The 19,678-nt window shown below is 40.9% G+C and overlaps 1 protein-coding gene across 1 annotated transcript in view; it reads right to left on the bottom strand.

Annotated features, from left to right (window-relative positions):
* Positions 1-1,517: 1,517 nt before the first annotated feature.
* The window catches only part of UTP20 (UTP20 small subunit processome component), an 89,863-nt gene continuing 71,702 nt past the window's right edge, over positions 1,518-19,678 (bottom strand). Inside the window, exons 44-62 of the mRNA XM_081085099.1 lie at positions 19,151-19,249; positions 17,705-17,872; positions 16,416-16,582; positions 15,488-15,629; positions 14,479-14,595; positions 13,165-13,335; positions 12,803-12,934; positions 12,293-12,403; positions 9,913-9,992; positions 9,460-9,529; positions 9,147-9,329; positions 8,081-8,212; positions 7,530-7,662; positions 5,880-6,067; positions 5,153-5,224; positions 4,113-4,409; positions 3,784-3,910; positions 2,120-2,265; positions 1,518-1,834 (exon numbers count right to left, since the gene is read on the bottom strand). Coding sequence (XP_080941225.1) covers positions 1,679-1,834; positions 2,120-2,265; positions 3,784-3,910; positions 4,113-4,409; positions 5,153-5,224; positions 5,880-6,067; positions 7,530-7,662; positions 8,081-8,212; positions 9,147-9,329; positions 9,460-9,529; positions 9,913-9,992; positions 12,293-12,403; positions 12,803-12,934; positions 13,165-13,335; positions 14,479-14,595; positions 15,488-15,629; positions 16,416-16,582; positions 17,705-17,872; positions 19,151-19,249 — 2,691 coding nt within the window. The 3' untranslated portion in view covers positions 1,518-1,678. The remainder of the gene's footprint in view (positions 1,835-2,119; positions 2,266-3,783; positions 3,911-4,112; positions 4,410-5,152; positions 5,225-5,879; positions 6,068-7,529; positions 7,663-8,080; positions 8,213-9,146; positions 9,330-9,459; positions 9,530-9,912; positions 9,993-12,292; positions 12,404-12,802; positions 12,935-13,164; positions 13,336-14,478; positions 14,596-15,487; positions 15,630-16,415; positions 16,583-17,704; positions 17,873-19,150; positions 19,250-19,678) is intronic.

Below are 19,678 nucleotides of genomic sequence, written 5' to 3'. Positions count from 1 at the left end.
CTGCCGGGCTGGTGGGCCACTGGGACAGACGGGTCGGTCAGCTGAGCAGTGCTCCTGCTGTGGGAGCACTGACCACCAGGGGACAGTCCTGCGTTGTGCGTCTGCCCCCTGCTGGTCAGTGCACATCATAGTGACTGGTCATTCGGTCACTTAGGCTTTTAGATATAGATAATAAAAGGCTAATATTCTTGCCAACATTGACATTGTCAGCTTTATCAATCTGAAGGTTTCTAAATGGAATTTCCATTTTCCTAATTATTAATGAGGTTGGATAAAGGAGTGATTAAAAACACTGAACTAGACATAGCTGATGCAGGAGGACCCCCTACCCGTTTAGATAGTAACCCTTTAATTTCTGGTGTGGGGGTCTCAAGGTAGTGACTGTTTACCAACCAGTACATAAGTACTTTAGTATTTAATCATATGGCTAATGTTTAAGGACCATTTATATTTCTTCTGTGCAATGCCACTTTTTTACTGGATTATCTTTGTTGATTCACAAGGATTCATTATAACCCTTTATCAGTACATACCATATCCCAGTCTTTTTCTAAGTAGAAGTCTTAATTATAACGAAGTAGAATTTACCACATGTTCCTCCTATAGATAGCACTGTGTCTCACTTTTGATAACTCACAGGAGGAGCCCCACACCCTGTTCTCTTTTAAGAGCATCATGGCTCAGCTTATCTTCTGTATAAATTTTAGAATCATCCCTAGCCGGTTTGGCATAGTGGACAGAGCTTTGGCCCGTGGGCTGAAAGGTCCCGGGTTTGATTCCAGTCAAGGGCACATACCTTGGTTTCAGGTTCCCTGGCCCTGGTCAGGGTGCATGTGGAGGCAGCCAGTCAATGTGTCTCTCTGTCTGTCCCTCTCCCTTCCACTCTCTCTCTAAAAAAAAAAAGGAAAAAAGAAAAATATCCTTGGGTGAGGATTAACAAAAAAAATTTTAGAATTAGCTGGTTTATGTAATATGAAATAAAATATAATGAACTGGGGATTTTGCTCAGATATGCATTGAATCAATGGGATCCAGTTTGGGGAATAATTAGCCTCTTATGATACTGGATCTTCTTATCTATGTATATGGTTATATTTCCCTATTTGTGCAGATTTTTCCTAATGCCTTTTGATGAAGTATCAGTTTCCTACAGGAGGGTATTATAAATCGTATTTGATTTACCCCTAACTTCTATATTTTGCCTTGCTGTTTTATTTTTTAAAAATATATTTCTTTATTGATTTCAGAGAGGAAGAGGGAGAGATAGAAATATCAATGATGAGAGAGAATCATTGATCAGCTGCCTCCTGCACACCCCCCACTAGGGATCGAGCCTGCAACCCAGGCATGTGCCCTTGGCTGGAATCAAACCTGGGACCCTCCAGTCCACAGGCCAATGCTCTATCCACTGCGCCAAACTGGCCAGGGCTGTCTTGCTGTTTTAAAGTATATCTTAAAACTTTTTAAAAACTCCATTGTTAGTATTGCATGATTTTTAGACAGTGAAGATACAGTAGTAGTAGAAATGTTTTAATTAAAAAAAATATGAGCATGATTATATTAAACTGTATAATATACAATCTCTGCCAAAGTTTAGCTTAAATAATAAAACCTGCTGTGACTTCTGACTAGCAGATACACTGGAAAGTTCATGAGACACTGTAGCACAGGGGGCACATTACTCCACCATTGCTAAATCTTTCAGGCTGTGGCTCTTCTGTCTCTTGGCCTTATAGCCAGGACGCAGGAACTCTATCTTTCTTTTCTTTGCTTCACTTTTACTTTTGTGTTTTTTCAGCTTCTTCTTGGCAGCAATATCAGGATTGGTTACAAACTTGAAAAAAGAATAGAAATGTTCTATTACTTTTAAAGTAAATGTTAAACTAATAAAAATCAAATGCACATATGGACCATTTCATTCACCTTCAAGCATCACAAATGTTTACACGCCCACTAAAGAAAAGCTGGAGCCCCAGCTATAATGTCCGCACTTCTAAAACACAGCCAGTTCCTCTTCCTCCCTGGGTCAGTGCAACATGTGTGCACACACACCCCTGGTTAAAAATAGTCACTAAGCATGATGGACATGCCGTGCTGTATTTTCAAACAGCAGACTTACCTCCAAAGCCTTCCTCTTTTTCCGGAGTGCCCGTTTCTCATGAGCCTGTTTCTGTACAGCGGCGAAGGCTAATGAGAAGCTCTCCAGGCCAACCAGCTTTTTGAGTAATTCTATGATTTCCTGGGATAGATTCTTCAGCAAAGGATCTGTTCACACACAGAATAATAACCACAGACAGTTACCTAGGAAAGGATACATCTGAATATCTACAAAATCAATAACGTGAAATATAAACTCCTACGGCATTATCACTTTTATTACTTGAACATTAAACGCTAATCTGAAACTAACACCTACACTTCTGAGATGAGAAAACCAGCAAAAGTGTTGGACACAGCTCCCAGCCACCATCTCATCCAGGAGTCAACAAGAGACCAGAGACCATGAAGCCCACTTCCTAGCAGAATCCTGGCTTAGAAGACATTAATTTGAGAACTGGACAGCACTGTTCTGGGCTACATTTGGTTAACCTGCTCAGCTCTGCAGATGTGGGGGAAGGTAAGTGTGTTTCTCCAGGCCCTCGCCGATTCACAGGTCACAGAGGCTTACCTCTGGCCATAACTCTGTGTGTGTGGATTAAGGACTCCTTTGTGAAGCTGATGAAAAGCTTCCCTGCCTCCTCTCTCCGAAATGCAAAGAACCCAGATTTCTGCATCAATTTCAGGAGAGTTCAGTGTACCTGTTCACGTTTCCAGAAAATAGGTACTAGGCCTTTTCTCCACTTTGAACCCCCAGTGCCTGTCAGATATTAGGTGCTCAGTATATGTTGGCTGATGAGAACCAAAGCAGACCTGACCTTCACCACTGCTTTGCCTCTAAGAGGAAGGAAACTTTCAAGGTTGTAGGACCACAGCAGGTCCTGCTTTGACATTTACTTCATTTGCTTTATTTTAAAACTTTTTAACATCTGCTTTACTTTCTCTTTCCAACCCCCAATTCCCTCTTTTCTTATTAGCAAAATAGACATTTTAGGATCAGTGAGGCTGACAGGAAAAAGTGAAATATTTAAACTGAACATTTCATACTTCTGCCGTATAATTCCTGAGAATTATATTTCATAGTTCATGATTGTTCATATAGCACTATGAGGTTTAGAACCACCCTAAATTATAGTTTTCTTTGAATATTCATGCCTAGGAGTAAAACATCTTTTAGGAAACGTTCACTCTTAGACACACAAGAAAGCAAAACGAAGGTAGTCAAATGTAACACAAGCATGCCTTATTTGTTTGCTATTAATTATCTTGTTTTCTTAACACATTGCGTACCGCATAGAAATCTCTAAGACATACGCCAGGGACCACACGTTTTTGGGCAAACTGCATGTTATTTAAATCATCATAATGCACTTTAGGTGTTGTTTTTCAATAATTATAACATTTTTGTTTACAAAAACAGTTAAACAAAGTTCCTAGTACTTTTTTAACATATGGTACTGCGTAAAACATTTTCCTCTATGAAGAGGGACCAAACAAAATTTACGTAAGTATCTAGATTCGCTCCTTTTTCCATGGGCGTGAAAAACGAGAACACTCGTGAGCGGTCCTTAACAGATGGCGCGCAAAACACGAGAAAACTCCTGAGCGGTACGAAATGTGTTAACATAAACTGGCAGGGAGGGAGGGCAAGAAGGAGAGAGGTGCAAAGTACTCTGAAGAGGTTACCCTGGTCCGAATAGGTGCTGTTCAGTTCTCGGAACAAAGGAGCTATGATCTCTGGGAGATACGGCTTCACCTTGTCTACTCCAAGATCCATCGCCACAGCTCCGAGAAACTTATAGATGCATGTTCTCTGAAAATATACATTAAAAGTGTTTCTCTAATACTTGCAGCCATACAAATAATATAGAAAACGAGGTCCATTTGGGGGCAGATATTATTGCTTCCGTTTTGGGTGCAAAAGTTCCTAGGAACTTGGGAGGATCACTAACACCACTAAAATATTTTTAAAAAACATAAAAGCCACTTTGAGTCACTCTGTACATGTCTCACACCTTTAAGGGGTTTCTAGGTGAGTAAGCAGCTTCCAGTTTTGCAATCCGAGACAACTTCTGGATCAACCACAGCAGCGTGGCTGGCTTGCTGTGCTCTTTCTTCCCCTCTTCATTCTCTTCTTGGTCAGATTCCGCCTTCCCATCTGCATGGGCCTCATGTTCCACTGCCTCTCTGGCCACACCACCTGCTACAGCTTCTTGCTCTTCCATGCCTTCTTTCATCCGACCTTGCTTATCGCCAGAATCAGGTTCCAGTAAATATAAGACTTTAGCTACAAACAACAAATTCTTAACAACCTAAAAAACAAAACGAAAGTGTTGGTATGCCAGCTGAGAGCACACTTTAGATCCAGCATTCACCTAGTTTCTAGTTTCCTAATTTGTATTGCTCTTTCTGGTCCATAATAGCTCACAAGAGACGTGCCAGTGCCTTGCTCCTGTCCATATGCCACACTGTGTTCCCTCACCACTACCAGTCCAACTGTACTATCAAAAGAGAGAAGGGAGCAGCAGACCAACTATTCAAAAGCAATTTACATTTACTGCATATTTATAAATGCCTTCTCTATAATTTTACATGTGGTTAAACTTTATAATATGGAAATATATAAAGCTTTTGTGATAGAATTACTTGTCTTCTGTTAAGATAATTCTCAGACCACCCGGTAGCAAGAACATTACTTTCTCTTCAAATACTAAGAAAAGGAATTCAATATTATAATTTAATATGAAAATAATTAGTCACAATGTGGAGTAGATAAGACTAAAGATGAAAATATTTAATAAACAGCCTCCCACTGTACTGTCTGTATCAGGAATTTTAAATGTAGCCAAGAATAATCCCCAATGGATCTCAGAGTCAATTAGATATATGGGCATAACTGAACATGTATTTGAGTATATGTTTATATTTCAGTTAATTCCCCAAGCATTAAACTAGGGAAAACAAAACAAAAACCAAACATCAAATGTGAGCCTTTTCCTAGACTGTTGGTAGAACAGGTCCCTTTTATTTAACCGGATAGCATTATGATACTTACCTGCTCTCCTTGAGACTGATCCAAGAATTTGGAATGTAACTGATGGCAAGAGGCTAGGGAGATACTTTTCATCTGTGAAAACAGACATTGGAAGATACAATACAAGGTATTTCTGAGTGGATTTGGAAAGGGAACGTTCATGACTAAAAATTATATAACAGTTCCCTTCTACCTGCCACAAACATTTAAGCTTTGGGGAGATATAGATTGTGATTTCTGAGATTATTAGAAGGGACTTTTACAACACTCCAATACCTTTATTCCCCTCTTCCCTTCTTACTTTTCTCATTCATCAATATATACGTAGTTCCCACTATGAGCCAGGCATTGTGCTGCTCCCTAGGGAATCAGAGATGGAAATAACATGGTCCCTACCTAACATTTTCATGAACCATGACCTCATTAATTATCAATAAGGTTACGAAGGAGGCAGGACAGACAGTATTAATCTTATTTTCCAATGTCAATACTTAGACATTAAGATATTGAATGGTCTAAATAAGCAAAACAAAAATCTGACTAGATTGACAGTCTAAAAATTACCTTTGAAAAAACTTGGCCTTGAGGATGACCGTTTTCTGGTTCCTAAGATTCCTATAGACTCACATACGCAACAAGTTGTTGGCTGGAAGAATTTCTCCCAAGGGCTAACCCCAGGATATCACATGAACCAGAATGAACATCGCACATGGGTCACGAGGGAAGAAAGGTTTTAGAGAAACCTTACCTTTTGGTCAAGGTCACTTGTTAGGAACCTGACTGCTACAGGTTCTGAGAGTTTCCTTTTAGTTTTTTTGGCATTCCGTTTTCTAATAAGCTCCTCTGGTTGGCAAGAGGCAAAGAGCAATCCAACAATCTGGGCTGCAGTGAGCCACACCCAGTTGTGTGGATGTCTCAGGTGAGCGTGCACGTGGCCTAAGGGAACCAAAATGCATTCTCAGATGTCAAAAGATTTCTGGACTCTGGTGGTAAATAGGACTAACAGGCATTTGCTGAGTACCTATGATGTGCCTGGATTTGGGAACTGAACATGAGGGAGCAATGAGGTGAGAGACCCTGGGAACAACTAGCAAACCAGCTCCTAACGTGGTAAATGACACGGGAGAGGTAAGCCTAAAACAAACCGGCTCCCTAAGAACTACTTTCAGATTGGAGGGAGATAAGGTGGCATTAACATTTACAATTTCTAAATTAAAATGAATGTGTGTGTATATACATACATATGTACGTATGTACGAACATGTGTTTCTCATAATGACTGAAACTGGTGGCTCCCAATAGCTGACTGGAAAGGTATCACTTAGGATGCTTTCTAGGTGCCAGGCACAGGGCTTTTAGACCTCACACCAGTTCTGTGAGGTTGGAACTGTCATTTCCATCTGAGATTACAGATGAGGAAAAGGATGTGTCAGAAGGGCCAAGTGATATATAGAGCTGGAAGAGACAGAACCAAGCCTGGGACTCAAGTTCATACTCCTAAATAGGATTCGTTAAAGGCCATACTCAAGCTCCATGGCCGTTCTCCATACACTGCACTTGGAGAATACAGTGGAAAGCCTTGTGGTGCTGGGAAATAAGATTAAAATCGTGGTTGAATCATGTTATATCTGAGTTTTAGTCTGTCGCTGTATTTCATAAATATGGTTTTACTTTGGTTCTACATGATCCTTTCTAATAATCTGGCCATGTCTCAGGGGAGCCATACCAGAGGAGGCCATATATTTCTCATAGGATCACAAGTTCTCTTGAAACAGGTGGGTACTTAGAGCACTCATTCCAATGTCTATTTCCTACTGACTCAACAAAATTGAATATGTTAAATTAAAAATTCTGGGATATTTTTTATTTAAAGAGTGACATATAACTCACAAAAATGACATGGTTTAGTAAAGTATGGCATATTTACATGATGGGTTATTTATAGCTATTTAAAGGGATAGCTACTAGTATAAACAGACAGGATATAAAAGTTTATATGGAATTATGCAACCTCAAAAAACAAACCAACCCCAAAAAGGTTGAAGGGAATATATACCAAGGTATCGTCAAGTAGCAAGGAGGACTTTGGGGAGTATTTTCCATTCTTATACTTCTCTATAATTAATATTCTTTCTTTTAGAAATGAAATGTATTACTTATAATTAATATATATGTATATACACATATATATATTTAACCCCCCCGCTGCCACCCAAAGAAACATTTTTCACTGTAATCAATGTGAAAAGGCCCTTTAAATCTTTTTTTTTTTTTTAATGGACTTTTCCCCTGACATTACACTTTCTGAAATATTCATATTCTGATTTCCCAAATTTGTTTTCAATAATTCTATCACAATGTGCTTATTTTTAGATTTAAAGAAAAAGACAATACTTACTCCAGATTTTACCCAAAGTCTGAGAGGGCTTGGTAAACTGAATAATATTACATTCCTTGATGAGTTTACTTATCAGTGTGAGAAAACTGAACAGAAGGCGATCTGCAGCTTTTTCTTTAGTCTCTTCCATGATCTAAAAACAGGATGGATGCAAATCAACTAAGACAACAATTGCAAAGCATGTGATGGACATTTTTAACCCAGTGTGCAAATGTACATCAAGATTTCTCAATCTCAACACTACTGACATTTGGACTGCACAATCCTTTGCTGTGGGAGGCTGCCCTGTGTACTATAAGATGTTTATCAGCATCCCTGGCTCCTAACCATTAGATGCCAGTAAGACATTGCTAAATGTTCTCTGGGAGCCAAAATCGCCCTGCTTGAGGACCTTTGTCATATACTGTGGGAAGAAAACATACTTTAGTCCACATTTAAAAGAGATCCAACTGCACTGAACTATTGCTTTTATTAATAAATCTATTAGCTGTATCACCTGAAGCAAAACTACAAAAATTAGCAAAACTCTCATTCCCTACCCAATAACTTACGTCTTCAAAGTTTTCAGGATCAATTTCCTTTTCAATCACAGGGAGAACAGTTCCAAGTCTTCTTTCAAAAGCGACTCCTTCACTTTCCACAAACACTCCACAGACCAGGGCAGCTAGCTGTCTACTTAAGCTCTACCAAAGAGAAGCCACCAAAAGACAACGTCAGCACAACCTGGGAGGCCGTTTCCAAAACTGTAAAATTATGGAAGTGGGCATGATTCTGTTCTCAACAGTTCCTTATGAAACAGAAATCAATGGAAAATGGATCACTGGTGACAAGAATATGGATATATCTTCATATCCAAGAAAAACATTTTAAAAAAGTGATTCGCCCTAACCAGTTTAGCTCAGTGGATAGAGCATCAGCCTGCGGACTGACAGGTCTCAAGTTCGATTCTGGTCAAGGACATGTACCTTGGTTGCGGCACATCCCTAGTAGGTGTGCAGGAGGCAGCTGATCGATGTTTCTCTCTCATCGATGTTTCTAACTATTTCTCTCCCCTCCTCTCTGTAAAAAATCAATAAAATATATATTTTTTAAAAAGTGATTCATCTTTATCCACTGAATGATTTTTTCTTATTTTAAATGTTTAAAAAATCGAAAAGTTTCATACAATCCTGCCACGCCCCACCTTCTGGTTTTAATACTAAAACCAGTATTACGTTATGTGTTGTTTATATTCCACAAAAGATGGGCCAATGTTAATAGTGGTAAAGTCAGCAAGTGGACACAATCACTGACAAAAATTACATTCCATCAACTGGACAGCAAAATTGGAAACAAAAGTACTCATCAATGGGGGCTGGTTATGTGAATTAAGACACATTCTTAATAACTGGCTGACATTAACCATGTAGTGGGAATACGGGTGATTCTTATGTTACACCCACAACTTCTTACATCTTCTGAAATTTTACTATAAGAATATATTATTAACATAAACAAATAAAGATAATAAAGCTATTTGGGAAAAATTAATTCAACAAGGAATATATGTTCTTATTTAAAGTACAAACACCAAAAGCTAAGAGTTTCCATTGGAATACGGTTCAAAGCAACCCTAACCTTCTTTGCTCCAAACCAGGTGGTAACCATATCGAAAAGAAAATCTTTTTTCTCAAGGTTGATTTTACTGAGTAAGGATTTGATCGCAATGGATGCCATCTTTTTACACAGGGCAGAGTCATCATTCGCCATCATCAGACAAAGAGGAATAAAGAACATCCCACAGTTCTCATGGAGCAGTCCCTAAAAGAAAACGGGCACATATGAGCACACTGAGACTGGAACCCCAAGATGCCCCACCGCGGGAGGACCGTGGGCACCCGAGGGCTCGAGGGAAACACAGTTACCAGTTTGTCTCTGTGACAGAGGGTACCTGAGGGAACGTGTCAAAGAGATACGCAATCATTTCCAAGGCGGACTCTCTGCCGGTCTCGTGTTCATAGCTAGGGCAAGAACAGCAGCAGGACTCGTTAGTATCTTTTAAATTTATCAGTTATTTTTAAGAACTTAAAATATTGTCTCAAGATGCCAGTCTATTTTTTAAAAAGTGGAAAACACTCCATTTTCCCAACTGCTGTGCAGTTTTACATGTACTTTTGTTAGATCTTTACCATTCTCCTCAGTGGACTCCAGTGACCATCAGTGGTCATACTGAAGTGAAAGCTACTCAGAACTGCTATGTTTGCTAGTTAAGTCAGTGACTCACAGATCGTCCTCAGAGAACATGCCCTTATGTTTAGTCTTGTTCTTTTCAAGACGGCCGCCACATTAAGAGGAGAGAAGAAACTTCCCCACTGCCTTTGCATGTTTTATGGCTTACACTTACTTTAGTTGAGCAAGCATGAATTCCAAGTTCGGTCTCAATTTATCACCCAGGGGATAGTCAAGAATATATTTCAGAAAAACCTAGGAACAGAAGTCACACAGAAGATTATTGGGATCCTACCACTCCAGGATTCCTGTTTCCTAAGCTGCTTTCTGGAATAGGCTGGTAGGTTAAAAACACTTTTCAGAAGAGTGATCGCTTACGTGAACTTGGCCTCCTGAGCTGAGAACTGTACCCCTTCCTCTCTCTTCCCACCTCACTTACCCAGGTCCCGCCCTACACACCTGACCCAGAGTCAAGTCCTGGCCCACCCCTGGCTTGGCTGTTTAGGGCTCCAAATCTAAACTCACATGTTGGAAACACTTCTTACTCTGACAGGTGGTGTGATGTGGTGGACTGAATATGGATTGTGGTTCAACCCTGTATTTCTTCTTAAGAATAACAATAATGGTGGTAATAATATTAATACTGATAATAACTATTCACTTACTAAATACCTTCTCTGTGCCCAACACTGGGTTGTTTCACAGTTAATTTTCATTACTTCCTTAGGAAGTAGGTGATGTTGCCCCATTTTACAGATGAAGAGAATGAGTTTGGCAGAAAAATAAGTAACTTGCTCAGATGGCCATGCCTAGTCTATCTGCATCCAAATGCTCTGCTTGCAAACCACATACTATTCAGCTTCTTTTATTAATGAACTAGAGGTCTGGTGCACGGATTTGTGCACACTGAAAGAAAATTAATTAGGAGGTGGCCGGCAAGGCGGGACTGAACAAGACTGGCTGGACACGCCCTGCAGCCAACCTCCCAAAGTCCCTACCTGGACGGCCGCACCTGCAGAGTCCCTCCGGCAGGTGGGGTCCCTCGGCCTGGCCTGCCGTGATTGGCTGAAACTGGCTCTCCGACATTCCGAGGGGTCCCAATTGCAAGAGGGCGGTTCTCGGGTGATATATCCTGGAATCAGGCTTCCTCCTCTCTGGTTCCAGGGTACATCACCGGAGAACCGCAGCTGCCAAGTTACCGCAGCTCGGCAGCTCCTGTGTTGAGCATCTGTCCCCCATGCTCAGTGTGCTTCATAGCTTCCGGTTGGAGCGTCTGCCCCCCTGGTGGGCATTGCGCGTCATAGCTACCAGTTGGTCACTTAGCCTTTTATATATATAGATTGTGAGAGCCAGGCACATCATTAAACTTTCCAGGCCTGTTTTTTCCCCAGCCATAAAATGGGGATACTATTTCTTTTGAAAGATAGTTACAAATAGAAGTCCTGTATGCAAAGTGCTGGGCACACAGCTAGCACTTAATAAATAGCAGCTAGCTCTCCTTCCTGAAAAATAGTAGTTAAGGAAACGTTTTCTCAAGACAAGATTCTTTCCTTTCCTCCCTGGCCCACTTAGCAGCCCAAACTCTCCTTTAACTCTGAGTTCGTATTTCCAGTTCAGACTCTTCCACCCCCTGGGCTGCTCCCATGATGAGGGATGCACACATGTCTGAACACAAACCTGCTCGTGTCACTCCCCTGCCTATTGATTTCAATCGTTTTTTTGCTCTTCTCAGAACAAAGCCCTGAATCTAACAAGACCACACGGTCTCCTCTAACCTGGCTCCCTTCCTCATGTCACTTACCTTCATTTAGCTCCCCAATAAGCTAAGCTCTTACCGTCTTCAAGGCTTATTTCCTCTGGCATTTGCCACTCCCTTCACTTGGAAGGTGAAGCCTTATTCTTCCTTCGAATCTTCCTTCCATGCCAATGCTCAGAAAAGCCCTGCCTGACTCTCAGACTAAGGTGGTTCTCCACCTGATCATATGCTCTTATCATACACTCCCATAGTTCATCAGCTCTAAGAAGCTCACATTTTCACATATCTAAAATTGGGATGTGTCTTACAATTGGTAGCATCCGACCCTGGTGTCATAGCTTTTTTTGAGACATATAAATAACGGCATGTCCTGTGATGAAATATGATACCTTTTCCTCCTGGCACTTACGACGCCTGTAATTAAATAACTATTTGTGGCACTTTGTTCTGTGCCTGCCTGGTGTAACACAGGGACTGTAAGAATTTTGTTGACCCTCTTCTGGCAGCACCCGACACACAAGGATGTATGTACGTAGTGAGTCGATGGCTGGACCACTGCATGGGAATCCTTGCTGCAGGCTATCGTGCTCTTTCTATCTAAACATGGTACACGTGGTGGGCTGTTCTCAAAGTGCCCTCCTCACACGTGGAGTGTAATGGGTTCCTGAATCATAGAATAAAGCATCAACATGGCACAAAGCTGTCTTCAGAATTTAGTCAATGTTGCCATCTTTCTATCTAAAAACCAAACGGAGAAGACAGGCCCGACCCCTGCTATGGGACTAGGTTCTCTACAAACCTGTCTGCACTGGACCCGGACAGGTTCACTCTGAGCAGAAATGGCCAACTTGGATACTTTCCGCATGACGTCATCGATTTCAGGGACCAGCAACTTTCTTGATAAGATGGCCTAATACAGAAGGAAAAGACATACTCTTATGCAGATGGGCCTAAGCCAACCTGGTGTCAAAGTAGCCACAGGCAGTCTTCAAACATAATGGAAATACCTCCCAAAGAAAAATCATAAAAACAGGCAATTTAATGTTATGTATATTTTCACCACAAGTAATAAAAGGAAAACAATGTCCAATATGATAGGTACAGGTACATACCTGCATTTGTACAGAATTCCCTGGAAGTATTAACCAGGGCTCGCTTTCAAATATTTTAATGACCAAAATCATCATCTTTATAAAATTACATAATTTTGAAAGTCTACTGCTAGTCAAAACACTGTGTTCCATGTTATTTTAAGTATGTGATTTGAGGCTCATAAACTGTAAAGCCCAACATTCTGATGACACCGTACCTTTAGGAGACCAAACGCAGTGGCTTGTCTTGTTGTATCATAAATGTCCTCCTCAGCATATGCTAGTAGGACCTGGAGCTGCTTTTCGGTTATCTGGTAAGACTTCACTTTCTTCACAAGTATGGTCATACACTGCAAGGTCAATGGTGAGGTTAATGCCAGGATGTCCCACAAATCAGGATCCAGTGACATCATGAGGATTTAATACATTGTCAATGCTTTTCACACAGGAAACCAGCCCTCTGGCCTTAGCAAATGAATCTGGAAAACATTTTGACCAAGACCACAAAGGACGATGTGTAAAACTAACTTTGATGTTAATCCTGGGCCTGGCTTTTTCTAAGTGGAAGTAAACACCTCACCTTGAAACAATTTACCACCATGTGGAAGTTCTGACCCCTGGCAGCCCCGAGCTTTGCATAGTCCTTCAGCAAAAGGAAAAGGTGTTTCGTCAGCTGCTCCGCTTTTGTCTCTATGGAAGGCAGAGGGAACCGCAAGACCCAGATCAGGCACTGCAAAGCACCTGTGATCACCTGAAAACAAAACCAAACAAAACCAGTCAACATACGAAGCGACCGCACTCAGTGACCCAGCGCCGAGGCGGGGTACTCTTGCACAGTCGTAGCCATGCATACTGAAGGAATGACATGCTCTGCCCAGCTCTCCGGAAGAACTGTGCCGAAGTGTAAGAAGGCAGGGGGTTTCCCGTAGAAGAACTTACTGCTGTAGGATGACCCACAAGCTCACTTACCACATTCTTAACCTATACGGGTAAATAACTGCACAGGCTGGCCAATTTTTTTTTAAAAAAACAACACATTATAAATGATTTTTCTATTTTCTAAAATGATATTTAAATTTAATCATTCTTACTAAGCTTGTATTATGTATACATGACACTCTAATTAGTAGGAATACAAAAAAGGATGCCAGATGTTTTTCTCTCTCTCCCTCTCCCTCTTTCAAAGCAATAAAAATATATTTAAAAAAACCCCAAGTGATTTACATGAGAATCCCTGAACCTCCAGCCAAGCCAGTGCCTGGAACCAAAGTAGGTACTGAGTAAGCATTTGGTAAAGAAACTTCACCCTATTCACCTAGTTCAGCTCTACCTGACAAGACCGTCACTGCTCTGGCTGCCGATGGCCTTCCTGGGCTCCAGTCAGGAGGACCAGGGCACAGATCCCAGCTCTGCAGCTTTTACCTAACTGACTAGAGCAAATCAGCTCTCAGAACCTTCTGTAAAACAGACAATCTGAGGAAGGGGGAGGGTGTGGGCTTTGGAATTGCAGATGGAGGCTCATATGCTATATCTATGTTGTGGGGCAAGTCACTTAGTTCAAGGCCTAGTTTTCTCATCTATAAAGCAGAAACAAGAATAAATACCCCATGAACTGTTCTGAGGATTCACAGCAGGGAGTAGGGGTAGTGACGATGGCGAGGAAGTGAGGATGATTACTGACATGGGGACCCACCACTCACCCTCATGAAGCTGCTGCAAGGATTAAATGAAATAATTAATGTACCTAGAAGGGCTTTATAAACTGTTAAGGGCAATCCGAACATATGGGATTACTAAGTTGGAGAGCAAAACCCAACTATCTTATGTCGCATAGGCCTAAGAGTTCAGTTCTAGGTACTCTGCGGGACCAGCTCCGTGAAGGACAGGTGCTCACCTTCACATCCATGGAACCCAGGCAGTCTATGAGGAGAGACACAAAAGGATCCAACATTTCCAGAACCAGTTCACTCGAAGACTTGATCTTGGAAGTTTTCAGACTCAGATGCAGCAGCTAAAAGATTTAAAAAGACATTTCACAGCAGGTGCCCGTAAGACCAAATGAGTTAGGCAGAAGTGAAATAACATAAGAGACAGCCTGAAATGTTAAGATGCTTCTTTCTGATATATAAAACTTTTGGAAAAAACGGGACACTGCCTGGAAGAGTCTCAGCAAGTGAAGAGGTGGGAGCTTACTGTGCAGCTGAGATTCCAAGTACATTTACCAAATGCTTACTCAGCACCTGCTGAGAGTACAGGCCCTGGCTTAGCACGCAGGACGCGGCAATGACCAAGATGGACACGGTCCCTGCACTGATGGATCTTAGCCAGGGAGACAGACTCTAGGAAATAACTGTAAATGCAGGGTTCTGTGGGGATCTGGGCAGAGGGAAGAGTGGGTGGTGAGGCCCTGGAGCAGGAACAGTGTGGAGACTTTAAGAACCGAGGGAAAGCCACATGTGGCTGGAACGTGTGTTGGAATGGTTACAGTAAAGCAATGAAAGGCCCTTGCAGCCCGATTGCAGGATTGGCTCGCTCACAGGATAAATGGAAGCCAATGAAAGGGTTTTAAAAGGAAATGAAATGATTAGACTTGTGTTTTTAAAAGCTCACCACCTTTTAAAAGAATTCACAGTTTTAGAGGTGTAAACTAATGGGCAAAGCAAAAATGAAACCATAATAATATTAAGTCAGAATCATCAATTCTGAGAGAGCTACATTATCAAAGTAAGTACTGGAAGAGATCAATATAAATAGTAACTGGACCAGTGCACCTTTAAAAAAAATTCCATAACTTACTTAGAGGAAAACATTTACAGTGGAAATAAGCAATACTGAGATTCAGCAGCAGGAAAAGGCACAGACCCACCAAGTGCAGTGAGTCTCACTTTAGGGTTAATTCTTACCCGAAGCCCAGACTCAATAAATATGTGCATGTTGGTCTTCCTGCTCACAACAGCTTTCTGCCCGCCTCGAACTGGAGTTGGGGGGAGCAGAAGACAGCTCTGGGGTGGCAGACGTGGATCCGGCGCAGGGGCTGCTGGATTTCTGTCAATCACAGTGGAATAAAAATGAATGCTGCGTTCCCATAGGCTACTGTGGCCCTTTCTGGGGATGAGAGTTGAGCACTAGCTAATGTGTTGTTTGCTGGGGGTCTTTTCTCCCTTAACCATGAGACACAGAGGACACTCCCAAATTCAGATGAATAGCAGGGGTACACTCCCTTTCTTTGATGTCTGAAAACAAGTGCCAAGGAGTCTCTTTCAGAACAACACAGAAACAAAATCTAAAGGAAGTTTACCAGTATGGCATTTTTAAATCTTTTAAGATCTAAATCTCCTTAGAAGCAACAATATGTATTGAGCTCCTATTTTTTGCCAAGTAGTTTACGGTATGCTTTGTAAAATAAAGAGAACTGTAAACTGGTGCTCAATCTCAAGGCATTAGGGAGATCAGATTCTAATCTAAGAAACTATGGGTATGTGAAATGAGATTGTCCTGATATTTAAATGGTAAAACCACCTTTAGTAGATTGGTGAAGAGGGTCAGCTACTCTGTGAAATAAAGACAGTACTATGTAGAGTTGCTATTAGGATTCAAGATCTAAATCTCTATTTGACCAGAGTAAGAGGTATATAGGATACTTAAACTCTATCCTAACTTAGATTCAATCAACATCCCAAACAGAAATGAAATCAGAGAAAACACCACAAATCTTTTAACTTAGATAAATATTGTTTTTTACTAAAGCAAATTTTTAAATTAAACCACTTAAAACTGAATGTCTTATCAGAAACAAGCACCTAAATGAGAGTTTTTGTTTTTCAAACTTACTTTTCTTTCTCTGTTAACAGGGGGAGATTTTCACTGACCAAACCATAACTGAGCAATAGAATGGATTCTGCTGTCATTTCCTGATTTATAATCAGTCCTGCAATGATTCGGCGTAAGGTCTCATGAACTTTCCGGGCCAGTTTTAAACTCGTGGTATTTTGTAAGATCTAGAGGCAAACACAAATGTCATGCTCAGGTAACAAAGAATTGCACTGGGCTTTATTCTAATTTTTCTAATTAAAAATGAAACATTCTTATAAGGTTTCAAACAGATATAACAGAGTCAAATTTACCCATCACCTCAACCCCAGAGAAGACCAGTGTGGGCGCCCCCAGGTGTCCTGCAGCCCCTCTCCGCTCTCTGTGGGTAAGGCCCGGAGGACACACAGCTGGAGACAGGATGTGACACTTGTGAGATGTTGATCCTCCAGGTGCATTAAAGCCATTTCCTTACATAGATCTGGTAATAATAACTGTCATTTCCTTGGAGGGATTTGATGATACACATGGAAAATATATGTGCTCCGTTGACTTTCTCATCCTCAAAGCATAGCTAACATTCTTAGATCAGGCTAAATGCGTGTTAGGAGCAACTATAGAGTTAATACAGCACCAAAACATTTGGAATTATAGTTAACTCATGCCATTAGATAGTGCTCTTTGCTCTAGTCTTAGTACATATAACAACGACAGAAAGAATGTTTATTGAATGTTCACCCCTGCAAAAGGCACAGAGAACTCTATGAAGGGAGGTGAATTACAGTCCCTGCCCAATAGGAGGCAGCAAAGAAACAGTGGAAAAATGTGAGCTTCAGCTCAGAAAGATATGGAACTAAATATTGACTTTCCTCCTTAACTTTGTTCCTTTCTACCTTCTTGAGCCTGAATTTTGTCTCTAAGATGAGGTACCATAGACCTCACAGGGTGGTTGTGCAGATTACAACAGATAACGAAGCACAATGTTTAGAACATTATGTATGTTCAACAAATGCCAGTTTTCTTCCTCTTGGCATTCTGGGAGAAGCAGTCTGGCTCCAAAGGCTACGTTCTTAGCTGCTGACTGGTCCCAGATGTACTATTCACCCACTCTTTGATTCTTGCCTTTCCTCCTGCATCTCAGGGTTTACAGCAGGGACTCTGAACTTTGGGTTAGAACACTCAACTCAGGGCTGCCGACTAGTGGCCACATGGTATTGGTGTCCTTACACCAGGGAAATGGTGATCAAGGGCAGCAAGGTTTGCCCTGCCAGGCTCTTTTCAAGATCCCTGTGCAGCATTCAGGTCCTCACCTCTTTTAGCGGAAGGATCAGTTTTGTCACCTGATCTTTTCCTACAAACTTGCCCAGGACTTCATAAGAATCGTAACTCTTGCTTCTTCGGGCCTCCATGACTTTGGAGAGGATCTGCTTCACTTCCTTCTCTTCGGCAATGGCACCGAACAACTCGTGGTTGAAAATCTTCAAAAGAAAAAGGTCAAAAGGCAGTTATGTACATTCAGGGAGATATGCCAACATAAGCAGTCTTTGGAAAAGAGCGTTGGCACGTCCAAATCAAGGAAAGCGAGTTGGACTGGACTGAAATTAGATGGAAGAAGTTTCTATTATGGTTCACTTTTCTCAATGTAGTTTAGGAACCAATTACTAAATAACAAATACAGAAATACCTGAAGGTTTATACTAATGGGAAACAAAAGAAGAAAACTGTTTTCATTGTCGTGAATAGGTTCTGCAACCTTAAGCAAAATGACGCATAACAAAACCAGTTGTACCACAGGCTAACGGATATAAACATTTCAGCAATCTATAATAATAAAAGTGTAATATGCTAATTAGACTGGACGACCTTCTGGACAAAGCCGCGGCGGCTGGGGCCAAGCCCCTTGCATGAATTTTGTGCATCGGGCCTCTAGTGTTATAATGAAATGACATTATTCAAGTACCTACTGTACAGCACAGATTTACACATATAACTGCATAATGTGCAGACAAGTTTTAGATATCACCAGAGCTGCTTAATTTCTTTTTAAGAATTCTCATGACATCTGAACTGAGTAATCAAAATTAATACATTTAATTCAAAATGTTATTATCTGCAGTTTTAAATAATGAACAAAATGTTGTGTAGCAAATTTAATCTCTTCCAGCCCTACCAGTTTGGCTCAGTGGATAGAGCGTCAGCCTGTGGACTGAAGGGTCCCAGGTTCGATTCCTGTCAAGGGTACATGCCTGGGTTGTGGGAAATCCCTAGTAAGGGGCGTGCAGAAGACAAGCCAATCAATGATTTTCATCACTGATGTTTCTATCTCTCTCTCTCCCTTCCTCTGTGAAATCAATAAAAATATATTAAAAAAAATTTAGTCTCTTCCAAATATTACCTCAAATTATCAAATGATTCAATTTTAAAAGGTGACTGTTATTAATTTTTCACTATTATAAATAAAGCTCTGGTAAATATACATTTATATAAACCCAAGACCACAACTCTGATTATTCTTTTAAAACAGATATTTTGACGTGGTTGAAATTTTTGCTCAATGCCAATTTTCCTTCCAGAAAACAACAGCAGCACACCAGCTCACTTCACCTGAGTCTTAGCTTTTTAAACCTGCTAATCTAAGATATGAGACAGAACATTAATTTCATTTTCATAGGCTATTATTCTCTTATTTTGTAAACTGACTTTTTGGTGTCCTTGGCTTATTTAAAAAAAATTGGAATTCCTTCTCTAAACCTTACCTGAATCATTATATCTAAACAAGAGTCCAAATCTCCGACTTGCAGCTTGTAGGTGAGGCCATGCAGCAACATGTTAACAGTGAAAGTCAGGACATGGACCTAAAATGAAATGTGGAAAAAGGTATAACTGGTTAAGACACCACACTAGAAAAAAGTAAGAGCTCAGAACTGCTGCGAGGAGAGCACTCAGGTACATATCTGTCATTACTGCTGGGAGAAGCTTTGACAAATGACACGTACTTATATCACTACCTAAAATCCTTTGACGAGTCATTTTGTACAAAAGCTGTTTGGAAAACACACGACCATGGTTAGGATTATTGTGACTAAGCCAGGCCAGGGGTGTATAAAGGCACAGAGCCCTGAACTTTACAAACCAACCTGTGAATTAAAGAGTGTGCCAATGTTGAATGCAATCAAAGCTGATACATAATGTGCTGTGAAGGACACAAATACGTTTTTGCCCTCAAGAGTAACCAGAGCTAACATTCCTAAGAGCCTACCACAGGCTAGGCACATATTAATACC

The sequence above is a fragment of the Myotis nattereri genome (assembly GCF_964212035.1).
Source record: "Myotis nattereri genome assembly, chromosome: 2".
Taxonomy (NCBI): Eukaryota; Metazoa; Chordata; class Mammalia; order Chiroptera; family Vespertilionidae; genus Myotis; species Myotis nattereri.
This window is presented reverse-complemented; position numbering and strand designations above follow the sequence as displayed.